General features: G+C 34.2%; 2 protein-coding genes across 2 annotated transcripts; both read left to right on the forward strand.

Moving 5' to 3' along the window:
- Positions 1–4,219: 4,219 nt before the first annotated feature.
- On the forward strand, positions 4,220–6,836 carry LOC132042052 (receptor-like protein 43). Its single transcript, XM_059432681.1, has 5 exons — positions 4,220–4,583; positions 5,358–5,514; positions 5,700–5,975; positions 6,064–6,490; positions 6,585–6,836. Exons 1-5 carry the CDS (start codon positions 4,220–4,222, stop codon positions 6,834–6,836), a joined length of 1,476 nt encoding a protein of 491 aa, XP_059288664.1.
- Positions 6,837–8,544: 1,708 nt separating this feature from the next.
- Positions 8,545–16,567, forward strand: LOC132042053 (synaptotagmin-5-like). The gene is made up of 10 exons (XM_059432682.1): positions 8,545–8,866; positions 9,608–9,712; positions 11,864–11,914; positions 12,034–12,154; positions 12,501–12,626; positions 13,597–13,694; positions 14,084–14,158; positions 15,137–15,216; positions 16,124–16,274; positions 16,361–16,567. Exons 1-10 carry the CDS (start codon positions 8,762–8,764, stop codon positions 16,565–16,567), a joined length of 1,119 nt encoding a protein of 372 aa, XP_059288665.1. The 5' UTR covers positions 8,545–8,761.
- Positions 16,568–19,797: the final 3,230 nt, after the last annotated feature.

Below are 19,797 nucleotides of genomic sequence, written 5' to 3' on the forward strand. Positions count from 1 at the left end.
TAATGTCTATCTTAGCATCTGATTTAGTTTGTTGAGAAGGAAATACTGATCTTTTCAATTTTCGATTTTATCTCTTACAGTTGACGTGGCTTAATTCTCATCTTGAAAAGCTCTAGCCATATGTGGATGAGGTTAGATTCAACGTCGATACATAGTTTAATTTTCCGCTCTATTGGGACTGTTTGTTGCTAAATGAGTTGGTAATTCAGGAATCATCAGAACTAGTAAGGAGTGTGGAGCCAATTTTGGAACAATATAGACCTGTGATTTTGGCGTCGTTGAAATTTTCAAAGTTCACTCTTGGTACAGTTGCTTCACAATTCACAGGTCAGTTATTTTCCATTTCTGGGTTTTTTTTTTTTTTTTTTTGTATTTATGTGTGCTTTTTTTTTTTTTTACTTCAAATTGGATTTTTATTTATTTTCCACTTCTGGTTTTTTTTTGTGTATTTATGTATGTCTGTTTTTTTTTTTTTTTTTACTTTAAAGTTTGGATTTTTAGTTATTTTTCATTTCTTTTTTTTCTTTTTTGTATTTATTTTTTGTTTTTACTTTAAAGTTTGGATTTTAAGATATTTTCATTTTTTTTTTTGGTGGAATTGTAAAGGCTAGTGGAATTGCTGCATTTGGTAGAATGAAAGTGGATGATTCAAGAAAGATATTCACACCTCAACAATACCCTTCTTGGCTTGTTTTCTCAAATCAACAAAAGGTAAAATCTTTAACTTTTCTTTAGGATGTGTTTGGTAAGACAGAAATCTGTAAAATGACTTGTTTTATGGAAGCTTTTTTCATTTTTGGCCTATCTGTCGAGATTAAGTACAGGCGCTAGCCAAAATATACAAACTATACATTGATTATGTATTGTATATTTTGTGTATACAATATGTATATTTATACTTAATATATAATGCCTATACATTTGCGGCTATTATTCTTTTGGGAGGTCCAAGACCATCACTATCTTAGAAATTGTTAGAAGAATCTGTGGAAAATTTCTGAAGTGTGTGTTAGGCATGGTGCATTTTTTAAGTCAGTCCTCTAGTGATATGAGAAAATTTCTCATCAAAATTTCACCCGGTATTATTATCTTAAAGCAGCTCGACACGTCTTGACCTTTTTCTTTTCTTTCTTTAATTTACACCTCAGGGTCCCATAAGGAGAAGGGGAAGGGAATTAATGATAGGGGACTCAACCCGACCTTTTAGATCCTTGAATAGCGTCTGGACATGAAATTTAAGAACTCTGTAGATGAAGATATATTACCACTGTCTTTTTAGAAATAAGAAAGACCAAGTCTAAATGTAACTCTTCTGTCAAATTTGTAAATTGGTATCATGCAATTAGTTGTGAACTACTATAAGATACCATTTTTCATGATGTTAATTTTTTCTTTTCCTTTTCGTACAGATTTTTTTGTGTTGTAAGTTAAGGCCTCAAAATTGAATTTGACCGAAGTATATTTTGATCCGTTCTATACTCTATAAAGATTGTACCCGCGCTTTCTAAGTCCTCCTATTACAACTCTAATTCAATCCAATTTGAGCCTAATTCACAAGTTAGAAGACATCAGAAAAGAGCTAAAACCATCACTATCTTGGAAATTTGTTAGAAAAAGATGCAGAAAATTTCTAAAGTATGTGTTACACATAGTTCAATCTCACTAACAAGTTGTAATCCAAAGTATATGAAGTATAAATTTGTCTCCAGGCACATTTCTACTCTCTCGTGGGACCATTGAATGATCAGTTTTTGGAAATTATGATGGAATCTTCCTAGTCTAATTTTCTTCATTGAAAAGTCTTCCAGAAAACTACAAAACATCCTTGTCCATGGACCACTAGTTTTGCAGAAATTTTCTTCCAGTGTGCATTGCTCATGGTGCTATCCTCAACCTTAATATTGGCGTAAGTAAGTCTCTCTGGTGAAATTAGATGGTGATCCTAAGTTAGGAGTTTTATAGTTGTGATGCAAAACCGTGTCTAGTCTCTTATAATTTCTTTTTTGTCTATATTGATTTATCAAAAGTAAAATTTATATCAAAACAATTCTTGCAATGGATTTTTTTGTCTATACTCTTAGTAGACGGAGAAGGAGAAGGAAATGGAATTACATCATAAGTCTTTATTGTTCATTTGTCTTTCTCACTTGACTTAGTCAAGAGATACTTTCTTTCTTTGAAATATCGTGCGAAAAAGTATATTGATGGGCCAAGAAAAAAGATGATCCATGAAAATAATTTTAAAGTATGTGTTACTAATTGTCAAACTCTAATAGATAGGCAGCTTAAAGGAAACAATATTTCTGTATTTGTTTTAGTAATAGAACCCCACACAATTAGCATAATCTTGTATGTTGCAGTTTTGGAATCCTTGAATGATTAGTGTTTGGAAATTTGATGTAATTTCTTTGTTTCTATCCTTTGAGAAGTCTGTGGAAAACTAAATAATATGCCAAACTATCTCTGCAGAAAATTTGTTAGAAGTTCTGTAGAAAATATCTCAGCAGTGTGTGTTATACATAATGAGACCAAGTCACACCGTCTTGCTAACGCACAATGCAGAGAAATTTTCTGCAGAACCCGTGTTGGGTGTTTAGTCGATGACCTCAAAAGTCGAAATGAACACATCATTAGAGAAAATTAGGACAAAGGGAGTATTAGTTTGTTTAGTCTTCTCCTCTCTGAAAAGTCTTGTAGAACATATGACTAACAAGTGATTGCTCATGATCCATGGACCACAAGTTTTGTGGTTGTGATGTGTCTCATTTTCTCTCCATTTATGCCAAAGTTGGACAAGACAAATATTGTATAATTTCTGGAAATTGACATAACACAAGATAGTACAAATTAGTTAGTGCTAGTTGGGGTATATAGCATATGGTATGCTTCGTATAAAGAAAAACTCTAAATAAGAATAAGAATATTTTAATTTTGCATATGAATTTTGTTCGGCTCGGGTTAGATCGGTTCTTTTTAATTGAATTTGTATTTATTAGACCTAATTTTTTTTTTTAACAAAAAAAAAGAGTAAAAGATTATTACCGGTGAGATATGAGTTTTGGAATGAATCGGGTTGGATTTTTTTAATTATATTTGTTTCTATTAAACTAAAAATAAATAAAATAGTAAAATTTAAAAAATAAATAAAATAGTAAAATCTTATCACCCATCGGAAGTTGGATTTTCTGGCATATGTGACTTTTGTGTTAGTAAGGGCAAAGTTTTGTGACTTTTGTGTTAGAAAACATAGTTAAGTGACTTTGGTGGAAAAAAAAAATCATAGTTGTGTGACCATATGTGAAATTTACCCCCTAAATATGTGGACAATATTTCTTTTAAGGATACTGAATTTATTTACGCTTCAAGGTATTCATTCAATTTTGGTTTCTAATTTTTGTTTTCAACATTAAAAGCCCCAACTACCAAATTTATTAGAAGATATCTGTAGAAAATTTATTTTGAAGTGTGGGTTTTCAAGTCTTTAACAATAGACCCAAGTCAAGTGAAATGAGGTGTTGATATAGCTATAAATATGTATGGATTGTGATAATTGATTTTGTAACAAACACTCTGTTATTTGCTCAAAAACAAACAAACAAAAAAATGGCAAGTCTCTTTTTCTTTTATTCACTTCTCTGTTTTTTCTTTCTAAGTCAAAGCTTTTCTTCATCATTTGTGCATCATCTTTGCTCTCCTAGTGACTCTTCTGCTTTGCTTCAATTTAAGAAACCCTTTGGAATCTCCGATGACTACTACTCTAATGAGTGTGATACTTCTTCTTTCCCCAAAACAACATCTTGGAATGAGAGTAGGGATTGCTGCAGTTGGGATGGGGTCAATTATGACTTGTTAACGGGTCATGTTATCGGCCTGGACCTTAGTTGCAGTCAGCTTGGTGGAACTATTCATCCCAACAGCAGCCTCTTCCATCTTCATCATCTTCAGAGACTAAACCTTGCTTACAATGACTTCAATTCTTCTTCAATCCCAAGTGACATTGGCCGCTTGAGGAACTTGAGGCATCTCAACCTTTCTGAGTCTGCCTTTTGATGGTAAAATCCCAACAGAAATCTCATACCTTTCCAATTTGGTTTCACTTGATCTTTCTTCTCTTTATGGATGTGAACTTGACCAGAAAACATTTGAAACACTGCTTCAAAACTTCACAAATCTGAAGGTAGTTTCTCTCTCTTATGTCAACATCTCATCTCCAATACCTATGAATGTGTCTTCTTCATTAAGGTACGTGGATCTGGAAGAAACCAATTTGCAAGGTGTTCTGATAGAGAGCTTCTTTCTTCTGCCAAACTTGGAAAGGCTCAATTTGGGTTACAATAATTTCACTGGCCAGATTCCTAATTCCATTGGCAACCTAACCCAAATTAGGGAGTTATATTTATATGATAATCATTTCACTGGCCAGATTCCTGATTCCATTGGCAACCTAACCCAAATTAGGGAGTTAGATTTAGGTTATAATCATTTCACTGGCCAGATTCCTAATTCCATTGGCAACCTAACCCAAATTAGGGAGTTAGATTTAGGTGCTAATCATTTCACTGGCCAGATTCCTAATTCCATTGGCAACCTAACCCAAATTAGGGAGTTAGATTTAAGTGTCAATCAAATTTCTATAACTGGCCAGATTCCTAATTCCATTATATTTATACTTTCTAACCCAAATTAGGGAGTTAATTTCACTCTCTTCAATTTAACTTGTAATCATTTCACTGGCCAGATTCCTAATTCCATTGGCAACCTAACCCAAATTAGGGAGTTATATTTATATGATAATCATTTCACTGGCCAGATTCCTAATTCCATTGGCAACCTAACCCAAATTAGGGAGTTATATTTATATAGTAATCATTTCACTGGCCAGATTCCTAATTCCATTGGCAACCTAACCCAAATTAGGGTGTTAGATTTAGGTATTAATCATTTCACTGGCCAGATTCCTTCAACAATCTCTAATTTGAAGCAGCTCACAAATTTAGATCTTTCATATAACTCTCTTGGAGGCGAAATTCCCTTAGACTTTTCTCTAATTCCAAGAGTTATATTTATATAGTAATCATTTCACTGCCAGATTCCTAAGCAACCCAAATTGGATTTGTCTTGCAACTCACTGAATAGAACAATACCCTCTTGGGTGTTTAGCCTCCCTTCCTTCCGTGAGTTGAGGCTCCATCATAATCAATTCAGTAGAGTGGCTGATGAGCTCAAAACAAACCCAGCATTAGAGGATTTGGATTTAAGTCATAATCAACTCAGACTCAGTGGTCCTTTTCTTCAATCACTTGAGAATCTCACTAACCTATCCTTCCTTGACCTTTCATCAAATAACATGGATGCAGGAATAAATATCACTTTTCCTAGCCTAGTAAGTTTGTTCTTATCATCTTGTGAACTGAAGGCTTTTCCACACTTGAGAAATTCAACAGCACTTATGCGGTTGGATCTTTCTAACAATAAGATTGATGGTCCAATACCTAACTGGTTTAGCGGCATGAGGTGGGACTCATTGTTGTACCTAAACCTTTCTCATAATTCACTTACAGGACACATAGAACAACTTCATTGCCACAATCTAATGTATCTTGATCTTAAATTTAACTTCCTTCGGGGTCAGGTACCTTCTTCTATCTCTAAGTTGAAAAGAGCCTTAAGTTACTGGATTTGTCACACAACCACTTCAGTGACTCTGTTCCACATTGCTTGGGTAACACGGTTGAGCTAATTGTGCTAGACTTAAGAAGCAATAATTTCAGTGGGACTCTTCCACGGTTATGTGCGCAGAGCGCTTCATATTTGAGAACCATTGTTTTGAATGGTAATCAATTTGAAGGACCTGTCCCTGTGTCATTGCTCAACTGTACTGATTTAGAAGTTCTTGATTTGGGGAATAATGCTATAAATGACACATTTAAAGCTTGCCTGGGAACTCTTGAACAGTTGCAAGTCCTTATATTAAGGTCGAACAAGTTCAATGGACCTATAAGTACTAGGAAGAAGTTTTGCTTTCCCAGGTTGCGGATTTTCGTTCTCTCATAATGAATTCAGTGGCTCACTGCCTGTAGAAGTATTTGAAAATTTTAGAGCGATGATCAACTTACATGGCGCAGACAAAGGCGAGATTGTATATATGAGTCAATATTTAAATACTTCTGTTGAGTATCAGGATTCAGTGAGGTTGGTGATCAAAGGCCAGGATATTGAGCTAGAAAAAATCAGCACAATTATGACAGCCATAGATCTCTCAAGCAACCATTTTGAAGGTGTGATTCCAAAAACCATAAAAGATCTTGGCTCACTTTGGCTACTCAATTTATCCCATAACAACTTCAGAGGGTATATTCCAACGGAACTGGGACAGCTGAATACGCTTGAAGTGTTAGATCTCTCTTGGAATCGGCTCATAGGAAAGATTCCAAGGGAACTGACAAGAGTAAAATTTTTGGCAGTCTTAAACCTCTCGCAAAATCTTCTGGTTGGACCAATTCCTCGAGGTTCACAATTCAACACATTTCAATGACTCATATGGTGGCAACCTTGATTTATGTGGTCTTCCTTTATCAAAACAGTGTGGAACTAGTGATTCATCACATGTTCCTCCACCATTGGAGTCTAAAGAAGAAGATGAGTCATACTTTTTAAGTGGATTTACCTGGGAATCAGTAGTCATAGGCTACAGTTGTGGACTCGTTGTTGGAACTGTCATGTGGAGCCTCATGTTTAAAGCTCGTAAGCCAAAGTGGGTTGTGGAATTTCTTGAAGGCGCTTTTCCCAAGAAAATGAGAAGCGCACAGGAGAGAAGGTTGAGATGGCGGACTTAATTGAAGATTGAAAGAGCTAACTTATCTTTGTATAATAAGTAATGTAGGAATTATCTCAGGAATACTATGCTTTAGTCTATGTTTTAGTTTATTGTCTAATTGAATTGTTCTGTTTCTGTTATTGTCTTTTTTAATTTTCTGTTTGTATATATGTTTTGATAGAAATTTATATGTGTTATTTTTAGCATAATGATCCACCTAAACACATAGATTTACCTGTTAACCTGTTGACTTAGACGTGGAGACGATTCTCAAATGTTTAGAAGCAAATATTTGAGCGATAAAGTTAGGCCAGAAGAAACAATGCAGATGATTCTTGTCAGTGCTTAAGAATTGAGTGGATACACGCCCCATTCTGAGCGGGCCGGGCCAAAAATGCGGGTCAAACGGGGGGGTCGGGGGGCCGGGTTGGGGGAGAAAGGGGTGTAGTCCAGCCCCCAGCTCCAAAATGAAGGGGGACTAAACTTGTGGGCTAAGTGGGCGGACCGGATTTTAGTTAGTCGGGTAGGGTTTTAGTTAGTGGGCCGCGCTGATTAATTATTTAAAAAAAAAATTATAATACTAAAATTTATTAAGTTTGATACTTTAAAAATTGACTTTTATTTTAACTATCAAGTTAATTTAATGTTAATTATCCTATTTTCAATCTATAAATACCATTCATTCTTCTAGATATTATCTTGTAACAATTCAAACTACCCCTTTCTCTCTCTAAATTTCTACTCTCATTAAATCTCTCTCTCTCTCTTCAAGAAGTTCAAATTTCAAAATTTAAATTTAATGGATAATGATAATCCTCACTCAAATTGTTATCGAAACAATTATAGCTACATATTTTATCCATAAATATATCAAAAGAACATCTCTCTTTTTAATACTTTTATCTCTACGTTGTTCTACATTTTGAAAGAGTCAAACTAAATTTGCCTTCCAACTTTCCTTTGAGTTGATCCTTTTATTTTATTTTAACAATTCTGTAAACTCGTATCGGTAAGGATGACTTGATGACAAAATAAATATTTCGACATAACTATCTTCCTTTTAATTATGATAATTGATTATTTTTATAATAATATCCATGATGCTCAATAGTGTTATTATATATATGTAAAAATGCTTATTTATGATTTTTTTTTTTAAAAAAAAATCAAAGTGGGCTATTATAAATTATAAATTAAAAAAAAAAAAAGAAAAAGAAACCTCCTAGGTATACTGCACTGTAAATTGGGTTACTTTCTTTTTGACTAAAAATTGCTTCTTTCCCTAATGGGTATTTCAAAATGTTATCTCTAAGGACACCCGTCTAACTTTAATTCGTTGGGAAGTAATGAGTTAATTTTTAATAAATTAACCGGCGATGGTGAAGGTGGTGGACGGCGATGACAGTGGCGGAGAAAAAGAAGGAAAGTGGTGATTTGATGAAGAAAAAAATTAGGTATTGTATGTTTTATAATAGAAAAAGAAAATTATATGGAAAAATTTAATTGGTATGGTTTAAAATAAAAGAAAAATTATATATACACGTGACATTTACACGGATAGATAATGACTTCTAGACAACAATGTATTAGTTAGAAGGGTATTTTTAATAAATTTTTTAATGGAAGGAAGGATAAATCTAAACTATAAAGGATATTTGGAGGGAAAATTTAACTCTTTTCCGTTTAGGAAAACCCCACCTGAAAAAAAACTCCATAACCAGGTTAAAAAATCTCACCTTTAGTCCATTTTTCAACTTAATTGAGTCTCAAGATACAATCTTTTAGCTATTTTCTTTCTTTCAAGAATTCACCTTTTAGGAAAAAAAAAACTCCAAAAACAGATTAACAATCCCACTTTTTTTTTTTTTTTTTTTTTTTTGTTCTTTTCAATATTTTTCAGTTTACTAGCTCACAAAAATATTCAAGAACAAGTGGGAATAAAAGATGTCATTTATATTAGGGGTTGTAATTGGAATAGTATTTGGAGTTGGTATAATAGTTGCTTTTCTTAAATCTGAAAATGCTCGAGCCAAACAACGTATTGATCTGGTTAGTCAACTATACTCTTTGCTTTTTTCGTTTTCATTTTAAAGGATGGATTTTTAGTTATTTTCCCTTTCTGTTATTTATTTATTTATTTATTTATGTGTGTGTTTTGTTTTTAACTTCAAATTTTGGAGTTTTAGTTATTTTCCATTTCTGTTTTTTTTTAAACTTCAAATTTTGAATTTTTAGTTATTTTCGATTTCTAGTTTTTTTTTTAATTTTTTTTTTTTATGTATTTAACTGGTGTGTTTTAACTTCAAAGTTTGGATTTTTTAGTTATTTTCCATTTGTTTTGGGAGGGCGGCGGTGGTGTTGTTGTAATATGTTTTTTTTTTTTTTTTTTTTTTTTTTTTTTTACTTTAGTTTGGATTTTTAGTTATTTTTCATTTCTCTCTCTCTCTCTCTCTCTTTGTTTGTTTGTTTGTTTGTTTGTATTTATGTGTTTTTTGAACTTCAAATTTGGGATTTTTAGTTATTTTTTAAGGAGAGCCTTGGCATTCGGGTAAATTTTTTGCCATGTGACCTCTGAAGGCTAGTGGAAAAACACCTTTTGCAGAAATGCAAGGTAAGACGCATACAAAAGACCTTGTGATCCGGCCCTTCCTTGGATCCCGCGCATAGTGGGAGCTTAGTGCACCGGGCTTCCCTGTTTTTACTTCAAAGTTTGGATTTTAGTTATTTTTCATTTCTCGGTTTTTTTTGTATTTATGTTTTTTTTTTTTTTGTAGGTGTTGAATTGTAAAGGCTAGTGGAATTGCTGCATTTGCTAGGATGAAAGTGGATGATTCAAGAAAGATCTTCACACCTGAACAATACCCTTCTTGGGTTGTTTTCTCAAATCAACAAAAGGTAAAGTCTTTAACTTTTCTTTTAGGATGTGTTTGGCAAGACATAAATCTGTAAAAATGACTTGTTTTCTGGAAAATGTTTTTCGTGTTTGGTTGGAGAGTAGAAAATACTTTCCGGAAATAAAATTTAATGAAGATTGAATTAGCAAATTGGATATTGTTCTGATGACAAAATTATTGGGAAACTTACGTAAATGTATCATTCGGCTATCTAGTTTACCAAACTATACACTTCGGCTGTATAGGTATGTATATTATATGTATAGGTATGTATAGTGTATGTGTATTTAGTATACACTACCCATACACTTGTACATATTTTGTAAACCAGGTGGATGAATGGTATTTGGCGGAATTTTTCCAAAATTATTTGAGTAGTAAAGATTGATAATAATGTCTGAATGTTGAGATAATGTTTTGCTCCTTTTGGTAGAAAATGATTTCCGCAACAACCAAAACATACCCAGTATAATCCGACAAGGTCGGGTTTTGGGAGGGTAGAGTGTACGTAGACCTTACCCCTACTTTGGGGGTAGGGAGGCTGTTTCTGATAGACCCTCAACTCAAGAGAAGGTGACAAGACAACAATAGTAACAGACAGTAATAGCAAAACAATAAGATAAACGAAACTAAAGAAATGAACAATCGAGTTATATTAGAGATCTAAAAAAAAAAAAACGAATAAACAAAGATAATAATACTCTTAGTACGGAAAAGAAATCCTCTCGCCCCCTACTAGCCTTCTACCCTGATACTCGACCTCCACACCCTCCTATCAAGGGTCATGTCCTCGGTAAGCTGAAGCTGCGCCATATGCTGCCGAATCACCTCTCCCAGGACTTCTTTGGCCTACCCCTCCCTCTTCTCAGGCCCACCACTGCTAGCCTCTCACACCTCCTCATTGGCGCACAACGCATCTCCTCTGCACATAGCCGAACCATCTCAACCTTCCTTCCCGCATCTTGTACACCACAGGGTCCACACCCACCTTGTCCCGAATCACTTCATTACGAATCATATCTCTCCTGGTATGCCCACACACCAGCATTTGCATTTCTGCTACTTTCATCTTCTGGACATGAGCTTTACTTTCATCTTCTAGACATGAGCTTTCTTAACTGGCCAGCATTCCATCCCATACAACATAGTCTGTCTAACCACCATTTTGTAGAACTTTTCCTTAAGTCTAGGCGGCACCTTCTTATCGCACAACACACCTAATGCGAGCTTCCATTTCATTTATCCCGCTCCAATACGATGTCACACATCGTCATCAATCTCACCATTCCCTTGGATGATCGACCCCAGGTACTTGAAACTTTCTTTCTTGGGGATGACCTGAGTATCAAGCCGCACGTCCTCGTCCTCTACATGTGTCACGTCACTAAACTTGCACTCCAGGTACTCTATCTTAGTCCTGCTCAACTTGAAACCCTCCAGGTACTCTATCTTAGTCCTCCTCAACTTGAAACCTTTTGACTCTAGGGTCTGCCTCCAAACCTCCAGCCTCGCGTTAAGACTGCTTCGCATCTCGTCAGTAAGCATAATGCCATCTGCAAATAACGTGCACCATGGCACCTCTTCTTGAATGTGATGCGTTTTAGCGCCCATCACCAAAGCAAACAAAAACGGGCTAAGAGCGGATCCCTGATGCAGACCCATCATGACTTGGAAGTGTCCTGAGTCACCTCCAGGGTCTGTCTGGAAGCTAGAGGTGTTCCGGTAGCATACATCTATGGAGAGTGAGAAATGTTTTTCGGGGAATAACATTTATTGAAGATTGAATTAGTAAATTGGATAGTGTTTTGATGAAAAATATTTCAGTAGAAAATATGACAGTAATGTCTAAATGTTGAGATAATTGTTTGCTCCTTTTGGTGGAAAATGTCTTCCCTCCCGGCAAACAAAATTAGAAAATAAGTTAATTTTCTTGGAAAATAGAATTTCGGAAAATATTTTCCCTTAATGTCCTTTTTCTGTTTTCGGATCATTGAGATTAAATTCGTGCATTATTGTTCAAATTGTGGTCTTCGGTTAAAAAGACTGTCCCTCATAGACTATGTTTAATATCTATCTTAGCATACATGTTGTAATTTAGTTTGTTGAGAAGGAAGAGGAATGACCTTTTCAATTTTCGATTTTATTCTTATAGTTGACGTGGCTAAATTCTCATTTTGAAAAGCTCTGGCCATATGTGGATGAGGTGAGGTTCAATGTCTATACATAGTTTAAGTTTCCGCTCTATTGGGATTCTGCGAATTTTCCATTTTTTCCTTATTCTTTGTTGCTAGATGAGCCGGTGTGCATATAATGGTAATTCAGGCAGCGTCAGAACTAGTAAGGTCAAGTGTGGAGCCAATTTTGGAACAATATAGGCCAGTAATTTTGGCGTCATTGAAATTTTCAAAGTTCACTCTTGGTACAGTTGCTCCACAATTCACAGGTTACATGATGGCTGGCGTAATATGCCTCTGGTGTCTCATCTCATTCCAGTGTTTTAGCTTCACCTATTTGTCTGTGTATATAAATGTGCAGTTGGGGGAAAAAAAAAAAAAAAGAAGAAGAAAAGTCACATAACATTTCCCTGCCATCTATAGCCTCTTTTAAAAGTCAAAATGTGATAAACAATTTGAGACAGACAGGGGTTTAAAGGACATTAAAACCTGATAGAGCTACTGCGGTGACCTGGCCTCTAGTGTCAGTTAATCCTTAATAAAAGAAACTGCTCGTGATGATGAATCACATGATATTTAACAAATGCTTGATCTCACGTAGATGTTTCATTGCAGGGATTTCTATTATTGAAGATGGAAGTGAGGGTATTACTATGGAACTAGAGATGCAATGGGATGGGAACCCGAGCATAATACTCGATATCAAGACTTATGTTGGTGTAGCATTACCAGTGCAGGTAATATATATATATATATATATATATATATATATATATATATATATATTCAAGAAGTGAAATTGAAATAAAACAGTGATATATAATTTCACTTCATGAAAAGTTCTTTTTCTTCAAAAGTATCAAGTAACTTCATGAAAGCTGGATCCTTACATCCGATGTCGACCTCCTTTTTCTGCCAGTGTCATTCAACTCAATTTTTTATAGCTACTAGCTACAGAAGCAACTATTATATTTTCTTGTTAAGTAGGCGTTTGGACATAAAAATTGTGATAGTTAAAAAAAAAAAAAAAAAAAAAAACAGAAGAAAGAAGAGGGAAGCCCGATGCACAAAGCAATCCGGGGAAGGATATTGGGAAGTTGAAGTTGTGTTTGGACATGCATTTAACTTGAACAAAAGTAGAAATTTTGTGAATAGTAAAAAGATTCACTTGAAAAACTGGTCAAAGCCACAATTTCAAACTTGAAACTCATCTTCAAAAAAATATTAAAAAAAACAGTTCAATGTATAACCAAACACTGTTTTAATTTATTTATCTTTTTGAGAAAAAGGGGGGAAAAATTATGTCCTAACGGGCTCTAAGTATCTTGATGTAGTTTGTTATCTTTTTAGTTTGTCCACAAGCATCATGTTAAGGGCTTTGCTGTAACTTCAAATATGCGCTTTCTCATTCTTTTTGTTTTGCTGTCAAGTCGCTAGAGAGTCTTCGCAACTATCTGGATAAACCTTCCCCTTCTCTTGTATTTTGCAATGAGAAATCTCTTCTTGTATGATTTGTTCCATGTCTCCATCTTGGAAAAACAGCCATTCCTTTTTCTGACTTCTTGTATTAACTTGTCCATTTTAAAGTCGTCGCTTATTTATCCACACAAGTTTCTATTTTATTTCCTGAAATATTTGCATCATGCTATGTTCTAACGTTTATGACTCCAATTTTAACTTTGTGACTATTGTTCTCCTTTCATTTTGGTGGAAAACATCGGGTTTACCGGTATTTTCAGGCTCATCTTCAGGCCACTTGTTGATGAGTTTCCTTGCTTTGGAGCTGTATGTTATTCTCTAAGGCAGAAGGTGTTGTATAAACTTCAATTTTTCTTTTATCCTTCATTTGCCCGTGTATCAGTTTGCGCACATACATGCACAGAAATCAACTTAAGCATAGTGTCAATACTTTAAAATAAAAAAGACTTAAGCATGTTATTTACACAATTCAGAATTAAAAACTTAAGCTATTACTTTTGTTGCAACGAGTGTGAACTTAATATGAATATACATTTAATATACATTTATAAAAGAAATTCGCAACCACTTTTATAATTCAAGCAAGACCAGAGGGAGCAGGCGCACTTACTAACTTAATTCTACGTTGCCTCTGTGTGTGTGCAGATGAGGCTACTCACGTGCATATCTCACAGCTAAACTCTAAAGGAAAAATGACAAATAAATTTCTTTGTTTGCAGAAAAAGCTGGATTTTACTCTTAAAGTAATTGGTGGTGACATGACAGCCATTCCTGGTCTTTCTGATGCAATCGAGGTTTGGCCGAACATTATCACTTAATCTGTTTCTCAGTTTTGTTATCCTTCTTCAACTTCTGATGCAGTTTGATGGGACGGAAGAAACAAAAAAGAATTGAAAATGTTAAGTGGTGGCTTACTGGCTTAGCGTTATAAGTACAAGTAGGAGTGTCAAATGGGCGGGTTGGGCTGAATTTGGGCTGAAATGGACTCAAATGGACTTTAATGGCTATATATAATATATCAAACAAAAAATGACCCTCCCCAAATGTGTCTCTTTTAACTTGCACACACCTTAAGAAATGGACTAGAAAATTAGGGTGTTTATACCAACTTATCCCTAATTAATGCTTAAAAAAGAAAAGTTATTTAATGATTCTTACCTGATAATTTTTTTCTTTATTATGGCTATATATAATTGGATCAAACAAAAAAAGTATCTTTTTTACAAGTATTTTGATAAGGTATCTCATGGGTCAATTTCGGCTACATATCAGCTCAACTTTTAGATGGGCTGAATTGGGGTTGGGGCTGGGGGAGGGGGGGATGAGCTGAGCTAATAGATGGGCAGGTCAATAAGCTGCCTAACTTGAGCAGGTTGGGCGGGTCATGTTTTTATAGGCTAGTTCTTCCACCTCTAAGTACAAAATATTTCTCATGTTTCTGTGGTAAACGTTCTATGTTGTCATGCACTTGCCTAAAACTTCTATATTTTCAATATGGATAATGGTATTTACTTGAAATGGCAAACAGAAGTAGCTATATTACATTCATGAGAATCAAGGAGTGTTGCGTGAAAACTTTCAAACATCAATTCTTTGTTTCTTCGTGCGTAAGACTATTCTCATTTGAGAAAAGAGAGGAGCAATGGAATTGCTGCTTTGAGTTGCTTGCATGAACTTGAACTTTTTTATGCAGTCGAAAGTTGGAATGTTTAACAAATGGTTGTTATGATTTACTACACTCTAGGTGTACTAAAATGAATTTATTTCTCCAGGGAACTATCCGGGACGCTATTGAAGACTCTATCACATGGCCGGTTCGAAAAGTTATTCCCATTTTACCTGGGGATTATAGGTACTGATATTAACTATTGATTCTTTGAACAATCTTGGTTTCTTTGGGATGGCCCGATCTTGGTCCAATCAAACATATTTAACTTCTTGTTGAACCTCGAAACGACCTTCTTCAAATATAAGATTTCCAAAGGCAGAATTTGGATTAAGTTTTCGAGAGTTGTCCCCTTGACTTGTTGGACTTCCATCCATTTGGCATTGAGCTAAAAAGTCAAAATGTTATCTCATGAAATTTCGTGATTATATGATGTTCTGATACGGCTTGTATACGGGGTTTTCCCCAATAGTTAATAAAATTATTTACCTTATCAAAAAAAAAAAAAAAAAAAAAAAAGATGTTCTGATGGGAACTGTAAAAGAAATTCTGCTTAGTAGTAGATGCTTCTGCATATGTGTTTTAACTGAAAGGGAACTTAGCACTTTTTAGTCCCTCAAATATCAATAAATTCTGATTTTAGTCCTTATGATTTTTGGTTAAGCACATTTAACCTTCAATTAATTGATATGTGCATTTTTAATCCCTCTGCCTATAAATCTTCACAAATTTAACAAATTATTAAATGCTAAACCATTCAGTTATCGATGTGTTATGTTAATGTTTTATTGTTATTCCATATTTGGAGGTAATATAGTTCTAAAAATAGTCTAAATGTCGCATAATTTCTTTATAAAGGGGCCAAAAATACACATTTTAGTTAATTGAAGGATAGATGTGCTTATGCAAATATTACAAGAACCAAAATCGGCATTCATCAATAATTGAAGGACCAAAAGTACAATTATCCCTAACTGAAAAGACAAGTTAAACATTTAGATTTTGATTGGCAACTGCTTAGTATCTGTTCTCTGCTTACTAGGCACAGGCCCGAAGATAGTCCTTATTAACATTCTATTTTCTTGTTTACCAGTGACCTTGAACTGAAGCCTACCGGAGTATTGGAGGTGAAACTCGTTCAAGCAAAGGAGTTAACAAATAAAGACCTCATTGGAAAATCTGATCCTTTCGCTGTACTATATGTACGCCCTCTACGAGATAGAATGAAGAAGAGCAAAATAATAGTAAGTTATTTCATCTGTTTCCCTGGGAAAGTTTCTTTAATTCATTTGATCAAGTTAAGATTAAAGTAAATAATGTTCTCTTTCAGAACAACGATTTGAACCCAATCTGGAATGAGCATTTTGAGTTTGTAGTTGAAGATCCACTGACACAACACTTGACGGTAAAAATCTATGACGATGAAGGGTTTCAGTCAGCTGAATTACTTGGATGTGCTCATATCCGTTTGAATGAACTTGAGCCCGGTAAAGTGAAGTTAATGAAAGGTGCATCATTAATTTCTTTGAAGCTTTAAAGCATTGGCAATTACAACGTTCTTGCTTGTCTCAGTGTTAAATCTTTAAAAAATCAACGATCAGTCTAATTCCCATCCTTTAGCTTCGGTTTCTTAACATTTTATGTTTCTGCATTTATTTCCCTTTAAGGCGGATTTTTATAACATCAAATCTCAATGATCAGAAAAGAGTCCATGCAATGCCTGCATTCACCATTTCGTGAGAAATGCTTATAGTAATGGATCAGGTAATAACCTTCCAAATAACTATAGGAGGCAATTATTGAGAATATGCAAGTGTGCTTTTGTGGTCTTACTTTGTGCATGATCTTAGAAAAATATATTGTCTGTTTCTTTGTGCTGTAGATTTGTGGGGGAAAATGGGTTTAATAACATCTTCTCTATCCTCAGAAGTGTCATGTGGAACACTATGAGAAAATTTCTGTTAGACGCATCTGTGGAAAGTTTCTGAAGTGTGCGTTAGGCATGTTACATATTTTAAGTTGGTCTCTCTGGTGATATGAGAAAATTTCTCATAATTGATTCAGGGGTTTCAATATTTCACACAATATTATTAACTTAAAGTAGCTAGACATATCTTGACCTTTTATGATTTTATAGATTCCATGAAAAAAATACACAAAAAATTTATTGCACTCGTCCAACTTGGTTGCACTTGATTCAAGTGTCCCCTCTTGTCAAGTGAGAAAAAATAAATGAACGATAAAGACTTATAGCGCATTTATTTTGGCAAACACAGCAGCATTTATTTTAAAAAGTGTCTTTTCAAAAAATGCTTTTGGCTAAAAATAGTTTGTGTTTGGCCAATTAATTTAAAAATCTTTTGCGCTGACAATTAATGTTTTAGCCAAGCTTTTTAAAAAGTACTTCTATGTGTATTTTTTTCAAAAGTACTTTTCAAAAAGTGTTTTGGGCAAAAAGTATTTTTTAACTTTTGAAAAGCTGCTAACTATACTTTCTTTAAAAAATGTTTATTTTCTTAAAAAGTTCGGCTAAACACCTCACTTTTTTCTAAAATAAGCACTTATTGAAAACATAAGTACTTTTGGGGAAAAAATAAGCTTGGCCAAACAGGCTTTAGTCAAGCAATAGTTTCTCTCTTTAAAAAGTCTTGTGGTAAATTTGAAAAATATGGCTGACAAGTTGAGAGAAGTAGAAGACATGTTGATGAGCCAATAATAGCAGAGTTCAATTGGCTGTAAAGAACTGATCCGTGAAAGTATAATTTTGGCCCCATAATTTTTTTTAAAAAAAATTTTCTCTTTTACCCCTCCCTCGAGGGCTAAAAACTTTTTGCTCCTTTAGTGACTCAAACTCACAATTTTTGCGTTGAAAGTGGAGGCTGCTTACTATCTGACCAATCTTAACCCCTTTCTCTACGTAAGTTAGTCTTCTTTCATCTCAAATTCTTAGTACCACCGCCTATTTGTCAAAATCTAAATGATAGGGAGCTTCAAGAGAGTATTTGTGTATTTCCTTTGAAAGGTCACAGCAGAAACACGACTAATGGACCACTATTGGTTCAATGACTTCAAAATTCCACACGGTAATATAATGAGAAGAAGTTTGTTATATACCTGTCAAATTAGAAACATCCGTAGAAGGATGACGCGAGCAAAGAATTCAACTAACTCACTAACTATATATATATATATATATATATGTGTGTGTGTGTGGGGGGGGGGGGGGATCATGCTTAGCAGGTTTTAGACTGTGTGTATGTGTTAAATAGAATCACAATCACAAAATAAGTACGGATAAATAGATTTCGAACCTAGTATATTATATGAGAAGTGGTAGAATTTGAATCCAAGAACATAAAGCTAAAATCTTGGTTCCGCATCAGTAACAACGCAATTAAGCTTGAAATAGACATGAATATATAATAGACAACTGTAAATATCATGCACCTTCAACTGCAAATCATTCAATTTTATAACAGAGGATGTGGTCTCCCACAAAACAATATTATTGGCCTTTAAACTAAGGGGGTGTTCGGTATGGAGGAGAATGTTTTCAATTTCTTTCTAAGTGATCCTGATTAAGTAGCTGAAGGATCCACCTAAACACAGAGAATTACTCCTGCTTGCTTGACATATTGAAAAAGATTATTTCAAATGTTTAGAAGCAAATATGGTAATTAATTGCAAAGGAACGCAACATTAGAGTTTTTGGATTTAAATCACAACCCACTCTTTAGTCCTGTTCCTTGATTAATTGCAAATCTCATACACCTTTCTCTACTTTATCAAGATTATTCCAGATCTTCTAATTAAGCCTTCCTCTTACAACTTTTATTTGAAGTTGTGCATAGCAATTACTCCCTCCGTCTCAGTTTACGTGACAGTGTTTGATTGGGTACAAAATGTATGTAAGAAAAAAAAGTACAAAATGTATGTAAGAAAAAAAAGGACTTTTGAAAATTATGGTTTAAAACAAGTCATATACATTCACCTGACTATAAATATCTCATTAAGGATAACATGGAAAGTTTAAAGTTAAATTGTTTCTAAATAAGAAAGTATGACATTCTTTTTTAGACAGAATATAAAGATTAGAATCTTTCTCGAAATTGACGTAACACTAAAGAGCAATTATTCACAACTACAAATTAAGTAGTGATAGTTGAAGCAAGTACCCCCCAATTTATTAAATTTCTAACCCACAGTCCCGTAGGGAAAGGGAATGTCAAATCTTTGAATACATGTTCATTCACTTTAGACTTAAAGGTCCATTTGTTGAAGACCAGGTAAACTTCTTAGAATTGAATCCTCCCTCCGTTCCATTTTATGTGATGTTGTTTAACTAGACACAAATTTAAGAAAGAAACACTTTTCAAATTTGTAATCTAAAATAAGTCATAGATATTTGTGTGGATAAATACCATTTAAAGGGGAATTTAGAAGTTTAACAGTTAAATTGTTTCTAAAAATAAAAAGATATCAATCTATCGGGATAGACTAAAAAGGAAGGTGCATCACATAAAGTTGTCAGACGAAGTATTAAATATGAACGCTGAAGTGCCTGAACCTCGAGGGAGGCAGCAACTTGCTGTATATAGAACGAGAAATTATTCACTGCCTCCTCCATAATTTTTTTTTAATTCCCTTAATTACCGATAAATTATGATGTAATCTTCTATTTAGAGTTGATGCAACGAGTTTTCAGTTTTTCTTCAGTTTATCTGGCTTCTTAACAAAAGAACCCACTTAATTAATAGCATTAAACGT

The sequence above is a fragment of the Lycium ferocissimum genome, unplaced genomic scaffold (genome assembly GCF_029784015.1).
Source record: "Lycium ferocissimum isolate CSIRO_LF1 unplaced genomic scaffold, AGI_CSIRO_Lferr_CH_V1 ctg13001, whole genome shotgun sequence".
Taxonomy (NCBI): Eukaryota; Viridiplantae; Streptophyta; class Magnoliopsida; order Solanales; family Solanaceae; genus Lycium; species Lycium ferocissimum.